At 45.0% G+C, this 19,667-nt stretch overlaps 1 protein-coding gene across 2 annotated transcripts; it reads right to left on the bottom strand.

The window, feature by feature from the left end:
* Positions 1 to 6,264: 6,264 nt before the first annotated feature.
* Positions 6,265 to 19,164, bottom strand: LOC125727771 (calcineurin B homologous protein 3-like). Of its 2 annotated transcripts, XM_049004689.1 has the most exons (8): positions 18,239 to 19,164; positions 13,975 to 14,044; positions 10,649 to 10,729; positions 9,482 to 9,624; positions 7,666 to 7,727; positions 7,470 to 7,577; positions 6,521 to 6,568; positions 6,265 to 6,383 (listed from the first exon to the last, which is right to left on the bottom strand). In XM_049004689.1, the coding sequence occupies exons 1-8, from the start codon at positions 18,297 to 18,299 to the stop codon at positions 6,312 to 6,314; spliced, it is 645 nt and encodes a 214-aa protein (XP_048860646.1). In that variant the 5' UTR covers positions 18,300 to 19,164; the 3' UTR covers positions 6,265 to 6,311. The 2 variants fall into 2 exon arrangements, with proteins under 2 accessions (XP_048860646.1, XP_048860647.1); XM_049004690.1 differs by lacking the exon at positions 13,975 to 14,044 and having other exon boundaries at positions 18,239 to 19,163.
* Between the last annotated feature and the right edge of the window lie 503 nt (positions 19,165 to 19,667).

Here is a 19,667-nt window from a genome sequence, read left to right as displayed (position 1 = left end):
ACACAGCTCATGCTAATGTAACTCCAATAACAGCATGGCTAAAACATCAAAGCACTGCTATTCAATTAAACCTTATTTGCTATGTGTACAATACATTCAAACTAATGTAACTCTGGTAGCCACACAACTGAAATGTCCACGCCCTGCTATACAAACAGTTCATGCTAATGTGACTCTCTTATTAGCAGAGATGGAAAGTTCAGGTCCAGAAAGTACAAATCTAGACCAAGGTTTTCATTCAACCTACCAATTAAGTATAAAGAGGCAAAGTCACTGAACTGGTTGTTTGAAACAAAATCTCGGTCTGGATTTGTACTTTCTGGATCTGAACTTTCCACCTCTGGTTATCAGTGATGCTAAAAAGTGTACGTACTGCTGTACAAAAATCTCATGCTAATGTAACTCTGCTAGGCCTGCCTATGCGCTGCTAAACCAGTAGCTCAAGCTATCATGACTCTGCTAGCAGTGTTGCTAAAATGTCTATGCAGTGTTATACAGTTGTCTCTGCCAATGTGTTAGCCACACTGGTGAAATGTCTATGTACTGCTATGTACAGCTCTTCAACCCACAATTCATTTGCCAACACTGCAATATTGACAGCTGAAAGTAGTGATGGCACTAAACATCCAATATTCTTATATTAGCATTGTTATATTAGCATTTACAGTAAATTCATGTCGGGGCACTACACTTCACTACAGGGTGCAATGAATGCCACGAGTGTGTTTCTCTGGCTGCGCCTTCTGCCTCTTGTTTTCTCGGCAAACGCTAGGACCAGCGGAAAAAGCACTGCAACTGCACCACACACACTAGCCTCCAGCTAACTGTCCCTAACCTGAGTGCCACCCACGCAGCATAATTGCGACACCGGCTGTCCAGCCATTGCACTTTTCTATGGCGCGACGGTCGGCGCGGGCATTCCGCCACAAGTCACAATCACACGGCAAGCTGGACGCTCAGAGGGGCTACTGCAGGTCAAGGTCAAGTTCCCCCTTTCTACTGTCTGCATTTCTGGGTGTGACTTCTGTTTTTGGGGGGGGGGGGGGGTCGAGGTTTAAAGATTGTGTCATGAGTTATGTCAGAATTATTCACACATAGAAACAAATGAATATTTCCAAGCACATACGCTGGAAAATGTGCTTGTTTTGCACGTATGTACCTGAGGACGAAAAAGAAAGAAGATGAATGATGCGCTTTCAGGTTTTGCACCTAGAGCAACTCGAGCCTCGCAGATATCTGAGCTATCCAGGTCATCAGGAGGATGTTAGTGATGTCACCAGCACGGAGTCGAGCGATAAACCAAAGCCCTGTATCTTTAAACCTCAGCTGTGTCGCCCGCCTCACACCACACAGAATGGTGTCACCAAAGTGATCCAATCCCAAAATGACTGGCCAAAGCCCCCAGTGTCCTAAACACTGGGAGATACATAGAAGGAGATGAAAAGTCGGATAGCACTGCTTCACTGACGGTCTAGCCTTTGTTTTTCAGCTTCTTTTCTGCGAATAAGTGCATTTTTTTCCACTCTTTGTTCCTGAAACAGCAAATGATTTCAACATCATCACGGCTCACACTGGATGAAAGTTAAGCGAGTCCTTTCAGGGCTAAAATGTCATCCCTAGTCTTTTTTTGTCTTAAACAGCAAAAAAAACCTTCTCCTGCTTTGTGCCCTATGCTTGTTGGGATAGGCACCTGGGTCCTGCTCATGACCTGGATCACACTGGATAAGCGCTTGATCAATGATACTAGGGGCGGAGCTACGTGGTGGCTTGGGGGGAGCACTGGTAGAAGCTGGGTCCCCTTCTGTTGCCCCCCCCGTCCCGGACTGCACATCACTGCAGACAATCACAAAAAAAGTTTTGCCACACAATGATTGGCCTGTGAGCGATAGTGCATGGCTCTGATAGGCTACTGTCCCGGACGAAGCGTACATGCAGCAGTGGGAGACTTCGAAGACACTGCACAACTAGCCAACGGTAAAACCAGGTCAGTTGATGATAGTTTAAACATTAATGCTATGTAAGTTGATTTAGAAATGTAATTTAAGGTGGTGGAATTTGTCATGGAAAGTGAACTGAGTTGAGCTATCTTTAGCTAGTGGTATAAAGTATGGTTAGCTAGCATAAAGGTTAACATGGTTAGCTATCCAAGCTTACATGTATGGTGTTTAGCAGACACATGTAGTCTATCTATTGCCGTTATTAAATTAGCTACCGTAAATTCTGAAAGATTGTGAATAGTTTTATTATACCAAGTGCCAACCCCAATAAAATGACTTGACCTAGATGTCCTCCTCCAGTAGATAAGTGTTGGATGGTTCCTATAGGTACCCACCTGGTCTGGTCTGGATATATGGTTGTGAAACACTAGCATTTGCGAAATCGAAGTTCAAAGTTTCCCGTTATTCATATGCAGTCGTACTTGTACAACACACGGTGAAATGCTTATTCCGCCAGGTCCCCTGGCTATGCCATGTAAAACCAGAGAAATCCCCCAAGGGCGTGTGAAAATGCTGCTGGAATGCATCCACTCCCGGCTGCAGCAATCGCAGGTCAGCAGAGCATGAATAGTGTTTTTACCTTTTTGGAAAGAAGATAAAAAACAGAAATATCCTGTGTGGGAAAGATGACAGAGTGAAATGAGCAAGACTTTGTATTGTTTTTGGCGTGGAAGGAAAATGGGGAGTGAGTGTTGAAGCCCCTGTAGACTAATCATGGTGAGAAGGGTGGGCAGTGAAAACGAGGGTGTTTATCTTAAAGCCGCAGGTTTACAGTAAGTTCATGCTGGGGCACTCTGCTCCGAGGTGCAATGAAGGCCACATGTTAGTTTTTTTTCGGCTCTTTCTGCCACTTGTTTTCTCTAAAAAAACATTTCAGCTTTCTTGTGGAGAGGTTTTCGCGGTTTCTCTGAGGGCTGTGGAATCGTCTGCCCTGAGCTTCTGCGCGACGCACCGATCCGGGGCCTGACTGTCAGTTCACTTTCACGCAGAAACTTAGTGAGACACAAAACAGGATGCATGAAAATGACAACGTTGCCAGCAGATGCAGATGATGAGAAAGAGATCTCGTTAGATGAAGGGCGTTCAAACCACGCTTCATTACAAGTCATTTACGGGAAATTTGCCTCCTATAACTGGTTTAATGAAACGGGTAACCGGTTAGACGATTGGTCAGACGGCTATAGGTTTCTGTCATGGGATCATTGTTGATCTTTTCATATTTTAGTCCTGTGTGACTCAAGGCTGATTGTCAACATCAACCTGAGAGGTACTTGATTTGGGTTGAGGCGGTTTATGTTATGGGTTCCAAACCCCCGATCCACTTTCAGTCCACGGGCAATATTCTACCAGGCTGTGGAACACCGAGGCTAGAGTTGCCAACCATCTCATATAGGATGAGATAATTAAAAAATTGAATGCTACGTCCCATATTGATCCACAAAAATACACGATTTGTCCTGTATTTCTGTACACATTGTCCCCCCGCCCTCCCCCCCAAGTTCATGAAATTTTTGCTTGACGCAGACTGGTTCACCGACATCAACATGCTGGGAACCCCTGGTTTTGCAGGATGGGGGGGGGTGTTTGTTGTCATTAGATCTTGAACATGCCCCACCCTGTGACTGGGCCCGCTCTTTCAACTTTAATCACACATATGTCATACTCACTTTAAATAGCTTGTTGTGGCATTTGTGCATGTATGAGCCTACTGGCAGATTCCAGGCCATTTGCCTGTCCTTCCCTCTCCATTAAGCCCAAGGCCACCTCTATATGATGTGTTTGACGTTTCAAGCGGAATTCGGGGACCATGCAAGGAAAACTAAGGGGAAAAAAAGAAAAATTTGTGACAATAGGTTTTAAATATTTTATTCGACAAATATATTGTGTTCATTCACATGCAAACACTTGTCGATAAAAACAAGCTATTATGGAAGGCACAGTTGGAATTTATACCAAAGTAAGAGGACCTAACAGCTCTTTTTCTAAGAGAAAGTTTAAAAAGATATTTCTGCTCTTTGTAGACGTTCCAGAGAATGTCTGTCATACACATGAAAACCACTAGAGGGCAATACTAACAAACAAAAGAGGAGAAAAAAAATAAAAAGTCAGCGATACCCAGATCAAACAGGTGCTAGTCTGTGCGTGTAGAACTGCAGCTCCACACTAACCCAGTATGAAGACGTTTCTGCATTCAGTCATACCATACAGGCCACTAACATTTTGGGAAGGCTTAAGATTACTGTTCTCAGCAAAACACAGAGATTTTTAAATAACAGTCCCTATGTTTGATTTGGAAGGAGGTAACTTCAATGCAGGTCTCCAAAATGACAAAAAAAAAAACCTCTCAGAATATTGTTTAACACTGTATCTGTTAACCCCTGACAGGCTGACTGGCACCGAAAGTTGTGCGATGGTATTGATTTTTGTTACTTAGCTGAAGCTCGCATTTAACATGACTGATTACTCATAGAACGTAATGTAAAGAGCTTAGATGGCCGTGCTCATAGGTCACAGCCCTAAACACTGCTCCACGGGCTTGCTGACACGTGTGATGGAACCTGGACGTGAAACATGCATGGAGAGAACCATGATGTCTTTATTCCTGACAATATTCTTGGAATATACACCGGTCAATCATAACATTAAAACCACTGACAGGTGAAATGATTAACACTGGTTATCTTTCTAAAATGGCACCTGACGAGGGTTATTTATGTTATTTATGCGAGGGAACAGTCGGTTCTTGAAGTTGATGCGTTGGAAGCAAGAAAATGAGGAAGTGTAGGGATCTAAGAGGCAAACTGCGATGGTTAGACGACTGGATCAAAGCATCTGCAGACCGGTAGGTCTTGTTGGATGTTCCCAGCATGCAGTGGTCAGTAGGAAGGGCAAGGAAGGCCAAACAGTGAACTGGCAATGGGGTCAATGGTGCCCAAGGCTCATTGATGAGCGTGGGGAGCAAAGGATAGCCTGCCTAGTCCGATCCCACAGGAGAGCTACTGTAGTTTTAGAAAAAGTTAATGCTGCCTATGACAGACAGGTGCCAGAACACTCAGTGCATTGCAGCTTGCTGAGTTTGGGGCAGACCAGTCAGAGTGCGCATACTGATCCCTGTCCACCTCTGAAAGCGCCTACAACATGTGAGAGTCTGAACTGGATCAAGGGGCAATGGGAGAAGGTGGTCTGGTCTGATGAGTCACATTTTCTGTTGCATCATGTGGGCTGGATGTGTGTGTGGGGATGAAATGGCAACACTGCGCATTTTGGGAAGAAAGCAAGCTGACAGAGGCAGCGTGATCCTCTGGCCAATGTTCTGCTAGGAAACCTTGGGTCTAGACATTCATGTGGATGCTACCTTGACACATACCACCTAAATAACCAGGTACACCGCTTCATGGCAACAGTATTCCTCGATGTCCTCTTTCAACGGGATAATCCACCCTGCCACCCTGCAAAAAAAAATGTCTAGGAATGGATTGAGGAACATGAAAAAAGGTTCGAGGAGTTGACTTGGCCTCCAAATTCATCAGATCTCAGTCTGATTGCGGCATTCGTGGTGATGTTCTGGAGAAACAAGTCCAATACATGGAGTCCTCACAACTTACAGGACTTAAAGGATCTTCTGCTAATATCTTGGTTTCAGATACCACAGGACACCTTCAGAGGTATTGCGGAACCCATGCCTCAGTGGGTCAGTGGTGGTTTTAATGTTATGGCCAATAGGCCTATATCTTTCCCCTTCTAGTCTTAATAATTGATGTGTGCAGGTATTTCCATGCAAATATATAGGCTTTTCATGGGGATGTGTATATGACAATATATATGGAAACCCAACAGTGTTTACTCATATAGTTCTCATGCCATTTAATGTGTGACTGATATTTGTATGCTGGTGACAACATCCGTCTTATTGCACATAGTAGAATACTGCATAGTGTGCGTGCATCTAAATGTAGGGCAATGGAAACAGGCACCAGCAAGTACATTACGTGCATATTATTGCATATTTCTGTATTATTTACTTTTTTGAGCATCTCTAGGCATCACATAGACTACAGTGTTAATAGAGTTGCATCCGTATTCACTAAGTATATTTGGTCAATTCTAGATCTGCATAGATGTGTGAATATATGGGTATTAATTTGAGTAACAAGGTCAAAAAAGGTGCATTCTAGAATTACATTCTAGAAAACATCACTGATGTTTTTTTCCTATTTGTTTTGCTTGTAAAAGTCTACTTGCCCGTTTGCAAATCTTGGGAGACACCATGTGAGTGCCGGAGCTGGATATGCGGCCAGGGAGGAGATGAGCTCATTAACACAGCGCACAGGCATTGTTCTGGAAGCGGATGTGCATCTTTGTTTCGATCTCAATGTCTTTCAGGATCTGGAAAGTTGAGGCGTGGGGAGTTAGGGCATGTGTGCGTGGCAGGGGGCCGCGAACCAGCCAGCCTCTCGCACCAAGCATGTATTTCTTATCAACGCAAATTTGCTCATCGCGGCACGAAATGGAAAATGGCAAACCTTTAAAAAGTGGTCGAAAGTGATGCCTTCATAGAAGTCCTCAGGGTTCTGAAAGGGAGAAAAGTCCAGGGTGTCATTTCAAGGTAAGGAGGGTTCAGATACAGGTCTTGTGATTCACGTTGCTTTCGCGCCATGATGTTGTGGGCTGTTATACGTGTGATTTAAGTGACTACCAGCAAAGCATTGTGGACCTGGGTTTAAGACAGATTATTGGATTACGTCCATGTCCATAGTACTGGACCTATCGACTCTATCTGAATTTACAAACATCATTTTGGTTCTCCTGTCTGGTTATATGCTTATTTTTTCTGCGAACAATAATCTTTTCCATACTTTTCATGCACTGTAATGAAGGCTAAGAGGAAATAAGAATGTCTCCATTTAGATTTGACAGAGCATGCTATACACTGTTAAATGATTTGATAACTATTTTAAAAGTGCATTGGACCCCCACCCCCATCTAGATTGGTCGATTCTAGCTTTTATCTTAAAAGTCATTGGGGGGGGGGGGGGGGTTAATGTTATGTCATGTACCCGCTTCTTATCACTGCATGTGCTGTGGACTTCTTCAAGCAGGTTAACATGCTAGCATGGAATGTGCTATTTGCCACCTCAGCACTAGGGGTCACTCTAGAGCCATGAGAAGATGAGCGAGCCTTTAAACCGGGGGTCTCCAACTTTGGTTCTCCTGAGCTACCGTCCAGTAGGTTTTCTATCCTACCTGGCTTCAGATGAGTCACACCTGCTGTCAGGTAAATACCAGGAACAGGTGTGGCTCATCAGAAGCCAAGTGGGGGCAGAAAACCTACTGGATAATAGCTCTCCAGGACCGGAGTTAGAGACCCCTGCTTTAAAGCCATGCAGTGGGTGGCGTCACAGTAAGGACTAAACCCAGAATAGAATTAGTGCAGTGTGATGTAACCAGCCAATCGTCTAGTTGCACAGGTACCATGCGGCCCACTGTGATGCTGGCCACTTCCAGCATGGCGGCATCAGCGATCCCCTTGGCGGTCTCCTTCCCTATGGCGCCGCTGCGAGACAGGAGCTCCTCCACCACCTGTGGAGTCAGGGGAATCAGAAATGGTCAGAAACTCTGAGTGGAGGCATTCGTATAATGCCAAGCACCCAGGTGTCGTGCGACTTACATGCTTGTATTCCTCCAGCGTGATGGTCCCATCATTATCGGTGTCGTGCATGTTAAACAGGACTGGCGAGGAAAATAGAGAATGATTCCGTCCAGTTTGTTTGAGTTCATCAAATTTTCATTCTTCCTTTATGTATCCTGAATGGTACACTGGAGAAGGTTTAAGTTACACAGAAAATGACAGTGTCTGCCACCAGTTATAGTGAAAATCATGGATTTTTCCCGAGTTAACTTCCAAGAATGGCAGCATGATGGTATAAGAGAATTAAACTGGATTTGTTTCACAAGCACGGAACGAGGGATTTGATTGGCTCTTGCATGTGTAGTGTTAACCGAAACTGAGAAGACAATTGAAACCCACAGGTCCAGACACTTCGCCACAAAGCAGCAATCAGTGTTTACATTCTGTGAATCATAATCCGAGAAAACACATCCACAAAATGTCTGTGTAATGTCTGGCTGCAGGCTTTACTCTCAGGCCTGCCACTCTCAGGCCTGCCGCTGTCAGGCCCACCGCTCTCAGGCCTGCCATTCTCACACCCATCGCTCTCAGGCTCCACCACTTTCTGGCCCATCGCTCTCAGGACCCGCCACTCTTAGGACCCGCCACTCTCAGGCCCATCGCATTCAGGCCTGCCACTCTCAGACAATATCACTCTCAAGACCCGCCACTCTCAGGCCCATCGCACTCAGGCCTGCCACTCTCAGACCACATCACTCTCATGCTCCGCCACTCTCACGCCCACCGCTCTCAGGCCTGCCACTCTCAGGCCCATCGCTCTCAGGCCTGCCACTCTCACACCCATCGCTCTTAGGCCTGCCACTCTCAGACCACATAACTCTCATGCTCCGCCACTCTCACACCCATCGCTCTCAGGCCTGCCACTCTCACACCCATCGCTCTTAGGCCTGCCACTCTCAGACCACATAACTCTCATGCTCCGCCACTCTCACACCCATCGCTCTCAGGCCTGCCACTCTCAGACCACATAACTCTCATGCTCCACCACTCTCAGACCACATCACTCTTAGGTCTGCCACTCTCAGGCCCATCGCTCTCAGGCCTGCCACTCTCAGACCACATCACTCTCATGCTCCGCCACTCTCACGCCCACCGCTCTCAGGCCTGCCACTCTCATGCCCACCGCTCTCAGGCCTGCCACTCTCAGGCCCATCTATCTCTCAGGCCTGCCGCTCTCAGGCCCTGCCACTCTCAGGCCACATCACTCTCAGGCTCCGCCACTCTCTCACACTCTCCTCTGTCAAGCTCGCTACTATCAGTACTCGCCACTCTCAAGCCCCATTGAGAATGTAATAATCAAATTAATATCCAGAATGCTTCAAATTTTAAAAGTGATTGACAAATATCTAGATCTAACTGCTGATTTCAAACACTTTAAACAGATAAATTGCACTTTGAAAAGTCGCAAAATTGATGAAGTACATGTGTTAATCCAGCCGGCAGGGGCCTGAGAGTGGTGGACCTGAGAGTGGTGGACCTGAGAGAAGTGCTTAGAGTCCACAGCTGTATGTTATTGAAATGTCAGTAAAAATACATATTGGGCTTTGATGACAAGGCAGAGCAGGGCAAAATGGCTGCCCATTTGGAACCCACAACCCCCCCTTCCTTCATAATCACTGAAAACTGTGCTTTTATAACTCTCACTATAACTGTCCTTACTGCTCCGTTTAAAAGGTATTGCGTGTAATTCAAAAAGGAGCAGCAGGCATATATACAGATGCGGAGACAAGGGGCTAAAGTTTCTGCGCATCTGCAACCAGGACGTTCAGGCGGTGATGCCAGCACTCATGCTCACAGCGGAGTTTCTCTCTCCTCATGCGTTCCCTCTGCTCTTCGGTCATGTTGTGCAGCGGCACTGGTCGGAAATGCGACATGACGACGACGAACTGCTCGAAGCTGATCTCCTCCACCGAGCCCACGGCGTTCTGCCGGAAGTTCCTGTGGTGGGGGTGGGGGGGGGCAGGTGGGGGTCACTGTTGTTATCGTCGTTCAAACACACCCAAAGTCATCCATAATACTCACACCGCTTTTCCCCAGTGTTTCAGGGTTGAGGTTTGTGGTTAAAGCCCAGCTTAGATAAAAATATCCATCTATGCTGTGGCCTTTTTGAGAAATTGATATTATACTAGATTTATTTATCTTGCTAAGAGTGTTTCCCCTTCATTCGTCTTCTGAAACCATTTATGCGATCATTCAGGAGACCCAAAGAATGTCTCAGTTTGCATCCTGGATGGGACACCAGTCCTTGGCAGAGCAAAGATATGGATCCTCACACCCACAAACTTACAGAACTGGCAATAATTAAGAGACCTGAGCAAAGGTTTCAGTTTCACTCATTTCTCAGTTTATGAGTTTGCTTCTGTGTAAAAATTTTTTTGCAAACTGCAGCCAAGTTCTTATCTACTTCTCCTTGAGGAAGGGCTTCTTCCCTGCTTTATGGGTCTTCAGTCCTTCTTCTAGGAGCCTGATATGAACTGTCCTACCAGTGCACTTCATACCTACACTTTATGTTTCCTGTTCCTTTTGAAGGTCACTTGAGGTCATCCTCCAATTTGTGGGGCACGGCTGGATAAGTTGACATCTCTGCCATTAGAAAATTGCTTCTGGTTTTTGGTTATTGCCAGTGTCTCCTGTTCCACCTTGTTCTTGTGTACTGCTGTCTTAGAAACTGAGCCTGGAAGCAGCCTGCCTTGCAGTATACCCTTCTGGCAGCAGAGCCAGAATTAAACCAGGATTTATCAATGCAGAATTTTTTATATAAATATAGAGTGGTGTCTTAATTTTTTCAAGAGCTGTATATCCTCAGTCATACAGGTGCCACAAACACACACATCCATGCAGATGGGGTGTCTGGAATGGAAACCTGCCAGTCAGTGAGTGTCAGTCAGTCAGTATCAGTCAGTCAGTGTCAGTCAGTCAGAAAACCCTCAACATTGTTTTTGCTCAGAGTTGTGTGTCCTACCTTTTGTCGAAGAAGGCTTCGATAATTTGAGTCCGTATTGGGTTACAGGCCAGGTCCGGGATGTTATTAAAGTCATCTCTCCTACAAGACAGACAAAGGAGCAAGGCAAATGTTTACTCTGAGAGGCAAGATTGGACACGCTGGGCCATCATCGGATTTGGGTCCTATTACTGGAAGGCATCCCATCATGTTAGAGCAGGAGCCACAGGTGATAGCTATGGTATTATGGATACAGAGCAGAGCTGAGCGATATCGTATTGATATTATATCATGCATGTGCAATAATCACCAGGGCTTCAGATTACGGGTGAAATATTTGACCAGACGCCAGCTTTTCCATACTATACGGATGTTTATTTACACCCACAATTTGATAAGCAGAATAGCAGTACAGCTGAAATATTAATGCGATGTGTTTTGTGACACCTGGAAGTTAGTAATCTGTATAAACTCAGTGTATATTTATCTTTATTAAATTTGGTTAGCGAGGCACACCACATAATGCTGTTTTGGTGTACTATGGTTAGGTATACTTCAGTGCGATACGCACCGTAGCGGGACACACCACATGGTACTGTTTTGGTGTACTATGGTTAGGTATACTTCAGTGCGATACGCACCGTAGTGGGACACACCACATGATACTGTTTTGGTGTACTATGGTTCGGTATACTTCAGTGCGATACAAACCGTAGTGGGACACACCACATGATACTGTTTTGGTGTACTATGGTTCGGTATACTTCAGTGCGATACAAACCGTAGCGGGACACACCACATGATACTGTTTTGGTGTACTATGGTTTGGTATACTTCAGTGCGATACACACCGTAGTGGGACACACCACATGATACTGTTTTGGTGTACTATGGTTCGGTATACTTCAGTGCGATACGCACCGTAGTGGAGCACACCACATGATACTGTTTTGGTGTACTATGGTTTGGTATACTTCAGTGTGATACACACCGTAGTGGGACACACCACATGATACTGTTTTGGTGTACTATGGTTCGGTATACTTCAGTGCGATACGCACCGTAGTGGAGCACACCACATGATACTGTTTTGGTGTACTATGGTTCGGTATACTTCAGTGCGATACGCACCGTAGTGGAGCACACCACATGATGCTGGGACACACCAGTTCGGTATACTTCAGTGCGATACACACCATAGTGGGACACACCACATGATACTGTTTTGGTGTACTATGGTTCGGTATACTTCAGTGCGATATGCACCGTAGTGGAGCACACCACATGATACTGTTTTGGTGTACTATGGTTTGGTATACTTCAGTGCAATACGAACCGTAGCGGGACACACCATATGATACTGTTTTGGTGTACTATGGTTTGGTATACTTCAGTGCGATATGCACCGTAGTGGAGCACACCACATGATACTGTTTTGGTGTACTATGGTTTGGTATACTTCAGTGCGATACGCACCGTAGTGGGACACACCACATGATACTGTTTTGGTGTACTATGGTTCGGTATACTTCAGTGCGATACGAACCGTAGCGGGACACACCACATGATACTGTTTTGGTGTACTATGGTTTGGTATACTTCAGTGCGATATGCACCGTAGTGGAGCACACCACATGATACTGTTTTGGTGTACTATGGTTTGGTATACTTCAGTGCGATACGCACCGTAGTGGAGCACACCACATGATACTGTTTTGGTGTACTATGGTTCGGTATACTTCAGTGCGATACGCACCGTAGTGGAGCACACCACATGATGCTGGGACACACCAGTTCGGTATACTTCAGTGCGATACACACCATAGTGGGACACACCACATGATACTGTTTTGGTGTACTATGGTTCGGTATACTTCAGTGCGATATGCACCGTAGTGGAGCACACCACATGATACTGTTTTGGTGTACTATGGTTTGGTATACTTCAGTGCAATACGAACCGTAGCGGGACACACCATATGATACTGTTTTGGTGTACTATGGTTTGGTATACTTCAGTGCGATATGCACCGTAGTGGAGCACACCACATGATACTGTTTTGGTGTACTATGGTTTGGTATACTTCAGTGCGATACGCACCGTAGTGGGACACACCACATGATACTGTTTTGGTGTACTATGGTTCGGTATACTTCAGTGCGATACGTACCGTAGCGGGACACACCACATGATACTGTTTTGGTGTACTATGGTTTGGTATACTTCAGTGCGATATGCACCGTAGTGGAGCACACCACATGATACTGTTTTGGTGTACTATGGTTTGGTATACTTCAGTGCGATATGCACCGTAGTGGGACACACCACATGATACTGTTTTGGTGTACTATGGTTAGGTATACTTCAGTGCGATATGCACCGTAGTGGGACACACCACATGATACTGTTTTGGTGTACTATGGTTCGGTATACTTCAGTGCAATACGAACCGTAATGGGACACACCACATGATACTGTTTTGGTGTACTATGGTTTGGTATACTTCAGTGCGATACACACCGTAGTGGGACACACCACATGATACTGTTTTGGTGTACTATGGTTAGGTATACTTCAGTGCAATACGAACCGTAGTGGGACACACCACATGGTACTGTTTTGGTGTACTATGGTTTGGTATACTTCAGTGCGATACAAACCGTAGTGGGACACACCACATGATACTGTTTCGGTGTACTATGGTTTGGTATACTTCAGTGCGATATGCACCGTAGTGGGACACACCACATGATACTGTTTCGGTGTACTATGGTTTGGTATACTTCAGTGTGAAACACACTGAAGTGGCTGTGATGAAAGGAACAGGCAGTTTCTCCATAGAGGGCTGGGTTGATATCACGTCAGGAACATCTCAGCAGCTTCGACACCTTTTATAAGAGCGGATCTTGTGGATAAACAAGGTATAAAGACGTCTGTGGTGTGGCAGTACTTTCTACAGTTTAAAGTCTAACCCATTTGTTAAACATAAGCATATACATAATTTATACTTAATAACTTTTGGGCGTCATAAAATGCCTCATTAATATTCTCGGCGTACTACTAATCTGCTTAACAAGCTAAATGAACATCTGATCAGTACTGGAAAGCTGGCATGTGGCCAAATGTTTCGCCCATCATCTGAAACCCTGGTGATTATGTGCCCGGCTGCTGACAGCGCAGATTCTACACAGAAGTTATAACTCAGCCTTTTGACCCACTGAACTGGCCCCCAAGCCTCAGCCCAACCCCGCTGAACCAACTTAAGCTCCTTGGTCATGACAATCCTGGAGTCAGAGACCAGCCAGTCACAGACTCCTCCCCCTCACCCCAGAGCCATCAGGATTACCGTAGTAAGTCCTCTTCGTTGCTCAACTGCTTAAACCTCTTGTGCAGAATTTGGATCTGCTCCGGGGAAACTGGGGAAACAAGCAGGACAAAGTACTGAGGTCCCGGGTTGGGGGGGGGGGGTAGTCCGCTGCCCGGAAGCAGAACCAGTCTGGAGACATCGGCACTCTCTAGTCCCGTGGTGATCCGTTATCTCACTGCGGACACCGTGCAACATGATTCACGGCATGACGGCCGTGTTTGCAGACTTCAGATGTCAGCAAACGTGTAAATATGTATGATGCATAAACATGTCATGACATCGTTGTTTACCGAAAGATGACTTGCATATCAAAACACTGTCAGCTGTGGTGGATTGTGGGAAACAAATCTGTCAGACTGACTTCAGAGCAAGGTTGGATAAAAGTAGAGACTTTTATGTAAAATAAAGGCCCAAGGACCCAGTTCAGCAAGAAAAGGTGTGAAAAATTGTGACAGCTCCTTAAAACCAAAACTAATATTTTAACCAAACTTTTTCTGTCACAGAGATGGACTGTGGCCCCCACCATCAGGGTTGTGGGTCCCATCCCAACCCCCACTCTGTGTGTTGGGCCTCCTGCTCTCCCTGGGTTAATGTGGCTTTGTCTTGGTACTCTGGTTGCCTCCACCGTGTGTGTGTATGTTTTGTAATCGTAACATTGTTGGGACAAGATCTACCCATAATGTGATGAAAACCTGTAAGTTTTTTACCTTGTGAGGACATTTGATAAAAATCTGTGACTAAAACTAAAAATGCTTGTATTTTGTTTGGTTACTTATGGTTAAGGGTAGGGCTGGGTTAGGGTTAGGGTTGTCATAGCTGGGATTAGGATTATGCCCACAGAAATTAATGGAGAGTCCCATTAAAGATACGAATATGTGGACTGTGTGTGTGTGTGTGTGTGTGTGTGTGTGTGTGTGTGTGTTTGTACCCTTTGCTCCAGGCTCAGTAGATGAGCAATACAGAAGATGGATGCATGTTACAAAACTCTCCCCATGAGAACATCTCACGCTCACAAAATCCATTCCGCTCTGGAAGGTCACTGCCCAGAAAGCAGATTTATTTCAGCTGAGCTTTCCCCACAGCTACCATCACTCACCCGCCTCTCCCCCGAGTCATGCTACCATACACAGTCCTGCCGGACCCTGCAGTCTTGCATTGTCGCCTATCTATTCTGCACTTGCTAATGCGCTATTTCTCCCTCCCCCTTCCGGAGGTGAAGCACTCGGAGGTCCGGATAGATGGAGCCCCCTGCCTGCACACAGGTCTGCCTGCCCGCCGCCTGCCTGCCGGCCGCCTGTGCCCCCCCCCCCCCCGCCTGCTTGCCGTCTGCCTGAGCCCCCTATTTGTCTATCTGCCTGCCTGCTTTGCTGTCCCGCCATCTGCCTGAATTTATCTTGCACTAAATCATGTAAATTCGCACATCCCCGTGCTGACCAGTTAAGGCCGGGCCTTCCCTTTGGTTCAGGGCCCTCCTCTCTCCGAGGGGGTTTTTCCCCTCCTCTATCACCTCAGGCTTACTCCCCAGGGACCACAGGCCCGGGGTATTGCAACAAAACTCCTTGTTAAAGGTGCTATACAAATGAGCTGAATAGATGGATCAACTTAAACTAACAAGCTAATAGGTGACGTATTCTGCTGTACTTATGTCTATTTAGAGTGATCCTGACTCAGGTGTTTCATGGGTACCGATGAGTCATGCAAAAATGGATTTGAATATTCTGCTGCAATGTAAAACAGGCCAAAACCAAATCTGCACTCAGAACTTCGTTATCAGAAACAGAACTCCCATGTACTAATGTCATGACATTTAAAGTCCATAATTCTCCCCACAAAAATATTTATGAACATGAAAAAAGTATAATAAACTGCAGGAGACTTGCAAGACAGCAGTCTATTTGATATGGTAAATCTGTACTCGCCCCCCCCACAAATTTTATTGTAGTCTTACCTGTGGGTGGCTGTAAGCCAGAGCTTTAAATTATTCACGGTGGCTCATTTTAAACTTCTACAGCTGGCCGTTTTAAATTCACATGGTTACGCAAAACGCTGTGAAATTAATACATCAGTACGTAGTGTAACTGCCTTTAGGCCATGAAGAAGGGGATGAATTAGTCACAAGTAGAGAGAGCTAGAGAGCTAGAGAACTGATCCCTGAAATGTACAGCACTGTGAACTCAGTGACTGAGAAAAAAATCATCAAAATAACCGGTTATTATTACACTGTGGGGACATTTGGTACCCACAATGTAATGTATACCTGGACCACAAACACACACGTATCCACTTGTCTTTCTAAAAAGTAGTTATTAAGTGCACACCCTTGGGCAGCTAACCATGTCTCTGGCTAAATCCTGGTTAAACGTTTAAGACTGCAAGGAACTCTTTATAGTTATGGCATGACAGAAAATAATCTATTTGACAGCAGTCTAATGCTCTGGCTACAGAGCATTCTCCAATTCGGTATGGCGCAACGAGCGGAAACAGCCCCCTGAACCTGCATACAGCCCCGCTAAAGCAGACGGTAGTGAAGTGAAACTGCACATTACCCAGGATTTCGGGAAGCCTAGAAGAAACAGAACGCGTAACTTGCGCTACATTTCTTTTGGAGCACATGATGTCTTCGAAGGCACAAACTATCAATTACTTCTACACCTGCCAGTGAAGTAATCACCTTGGTATGGCACGGAAGCGCTTCATTTATTTTTCATGGTTGGTCCTGTAACCTCTTCTATACAGTCAGACATTGAATAATTCATTACAAAACCTTGGACACACCAGCTGAACTTAAAACTGCGCAATTCGACAGTTCTCTTCCTCACTTCCTAAAATATTTTACTGCCGTGATAGTCAAGCTCTTGCCAAACATACCCTTTCAGATAAGTGACAACACATTTTTATGGGGTTCCTATACGCGCCTATTATTTACGCCAAAAATATGTCGATGTGTGCACTGTGCAGGTCGACCGAACGTAACAAAACATTTGTCTGTATCTATTCAACTTTGAACTTAACATAAGCCGCGAAAATACTATATTGACAATGAGATTGTCTATAACGATTGCTCACCTGACAAAACATTTGTCCATCAGTTCAGCTTTAAGCTATACTTCAAACGACAGATCGTGCTAAGATGACAGAAAGACAGCGTAAAGTTAAAATGACAAAGACAAATGTTTTGCCAGGTGAGCAGTCGATATAGGCAACCTCATTGTCAAAATAGATTTGTTACAGCTGAAGTATAGTTCAAAGTTGAACAGACACAAGGGCATAACTTTGGGTTGACCATTAGGAGGGGGGGGGGGGGGTGAGGTTTCCACCAATTTAAGGGGATCCAGGGCTATTGGCTGGCTTTGAATATTGGAGGACAACAACACCCCCCCATCCCACCTATAATTTACGCTCCTGAATAGACACAGACAAATGTTTGGTTACATGTTCAGTCGACGTGGACGGTGCGCTATTGACATATTTTGGCACAAACGGAACCCCACAAATAGACAGAGACACATGTTTTGTTACGAGGTACATGTTCAGTCGGTCGACATGGACAGTTCGCATATCGACACCAAATCTTAAAAAAAAAAAAATCACCGATCATCTTCGTGGATATAATCAATCTCCAAAAGAAGCAAGAGTCCTGTTTCCTTTGGGTTGTACTTAAAATAAAGTGTTTACATGAAACAAGTCTATTTTTTGTGGATATATCGCCTGAAGCCAATGAATAAATATATAAAACTCTCCTTTATTCTAAAGATGATCCTATATTTAGGGTGACACACACGTACAGTGACCAGACGCACTGTACGTGAATGCTGATGTCTCAACTCTATAGTGCCATATCTGGATTTACAGTACACACAAAAAACCCGTCGCAGAAGTTTTCGGACTTCTTACTGTACCTAAATTCAGATTATCCTCTGTGGGTGGCAGGGCGTTCTGTGTGACATCACCTACACTATTGAACACACTTCCTCAGTCTGCGAGAGATACAGTCTCTTAACATTTTCAAGCTACAGTTGAAGACTCATTTATTCCACGAATGCTATAATGTAACTACTACTATGTAACATCCCTGTTGTTGTTCTGCTGTTATTGTTGCTGCCGCGTGTGCATTGTTTTCTGTATCATTGTTTGCATTGTAAAGCGTCCCAGATTGTGAGAAAGGCGATATATAAATAAAACTTATTATTATTATAAGACACGCGCACAAAGCCCGGCGTTATCACTGTTGAACCACACTTACATCCCGTCTTCTCTGATAAATCTTGGAAGTGGTCGTCTGGCGCCGAAAAAAGGGTTCCCATCTCTCGGATATCCGAAAAATAATTTTTGCATAGAAAATGACAACAGACAGGATGCCCTTGTCCGGCTGGTGACTAGTTCAGGTGCTCAGGGGCAGAGAGGCAGCCGGTTTTAACACCGGTTATGTGCTGCCTGCAGTACGTATTGCTCCCCTTCAGTGAAATTCAGAGGGCGTCCCCGCGGTCCTAATGCATTTGAAACTACACATTTCACTAGTGCAAACTTCCGTGATGTTGGTTCCCTTGTGCGTAACACACCAGTTGAACTGGTGGAGAAGACGTTGCAGCATATTAGAGCCACAAGAAGCCGACTGACGATGTACGGAAGATGTACGATAAGCTGTGACCAAACCAAGGCGATCGGCGCGTCCCCGCAGCAAACGCACTTAAACGAGTTAGAGCAGTTGGCAGCATTAAAGCATGTATGAGCTTGCAATGCATAAGAAAGACAGACTGATCCCGAAGATTGCAGTTGGGCTTTTCCTGGAACTAGGTGACACGTACTGTTATTCTAGTTTCGCTTCATCGCTGATCAGAGATGTGTAATTATAACACGTTACGTGTTAACATTAGGTCAAGGATATAGGCAAAGATGTACCCCTGGGCAACGCTTCATTTCCTGATTGATGCATTTATTACCCATGACTTCCAAAAAATGTGTAAAACAGTACGCTAATGCGGCATTGTTAATATTACCATTGTTATTTTTGTCGTTTTCGCTATTGTGATTCTTAGATCGCTTCTCGATCTCCTCTGCAACAACGTCTGGGACAGTGTGGGCAGTCTGTAATGTTTCAAAAGGCGTCGCTTGCACGCCCATTAAAGCCACATTGTCTGAATTTTCATAAAATCTATTTCCTATTCCGGGATTCACAGAAGCGCAGCCACCAGGCCGCCGGTCTGTACTGCAGTGCTTCTGTGTAAGGACCCGGCGATTTTTGTGAGCACACTGCAGTGCTCATTGGTTATTCACCGTACGTGGTTTTAAACGGACGGAAGCACTAAAGCCGTCAAGGGCACCCGTGTCACAGTGTTTTTCTGTCTTTTCTGCACCATGTATTACTCTCTCTCTCTCTCTCTCTCTCTCTCTCTCTCTCTCTCTCTCTCTCTCTCTCTCTCTCTCTCTCTCTATATATATATATATATATATATATATATATATATATATATATATATATATATATATATATATATATATATATATCTCCCCCTTAATCACATATATATATCAGTACTGGCTAGATTCTATGAATCATGGTGCAGTGGATTTTATTCAAAAGCAGCATAACTTGCACTTTCTGCATGTTTGGGATGAGTTAGTTGTTTCAGTTTCAGTGTTCAAGTCCAGGCAAGCTGAGTGGGCTTTAATGT

This window comes from Brienomyrus brachyistius, unplaced genomic scaffold (genome assembly GCF_023856365.1).
Source record: "Brienomyrus brachyistius isolate T26 unplaced genomic scaffold, BBRACH_0.4 scaffold117, whole genome shotgun sequence".
Classification (NCBI taxonomy): domain Eukaryota; kingdom Metazoa; phylum Chordata; class Actinopteri; order Osteoglossiformes; family Mormyridae; genus Brienomyrus; species Brienomyrus brachyistius.
The sequence above is the reverse complement of the archived record's forward strand: the minus strand, read 5'-3'. Positions and strand labels throughout refer to the sequence as shown.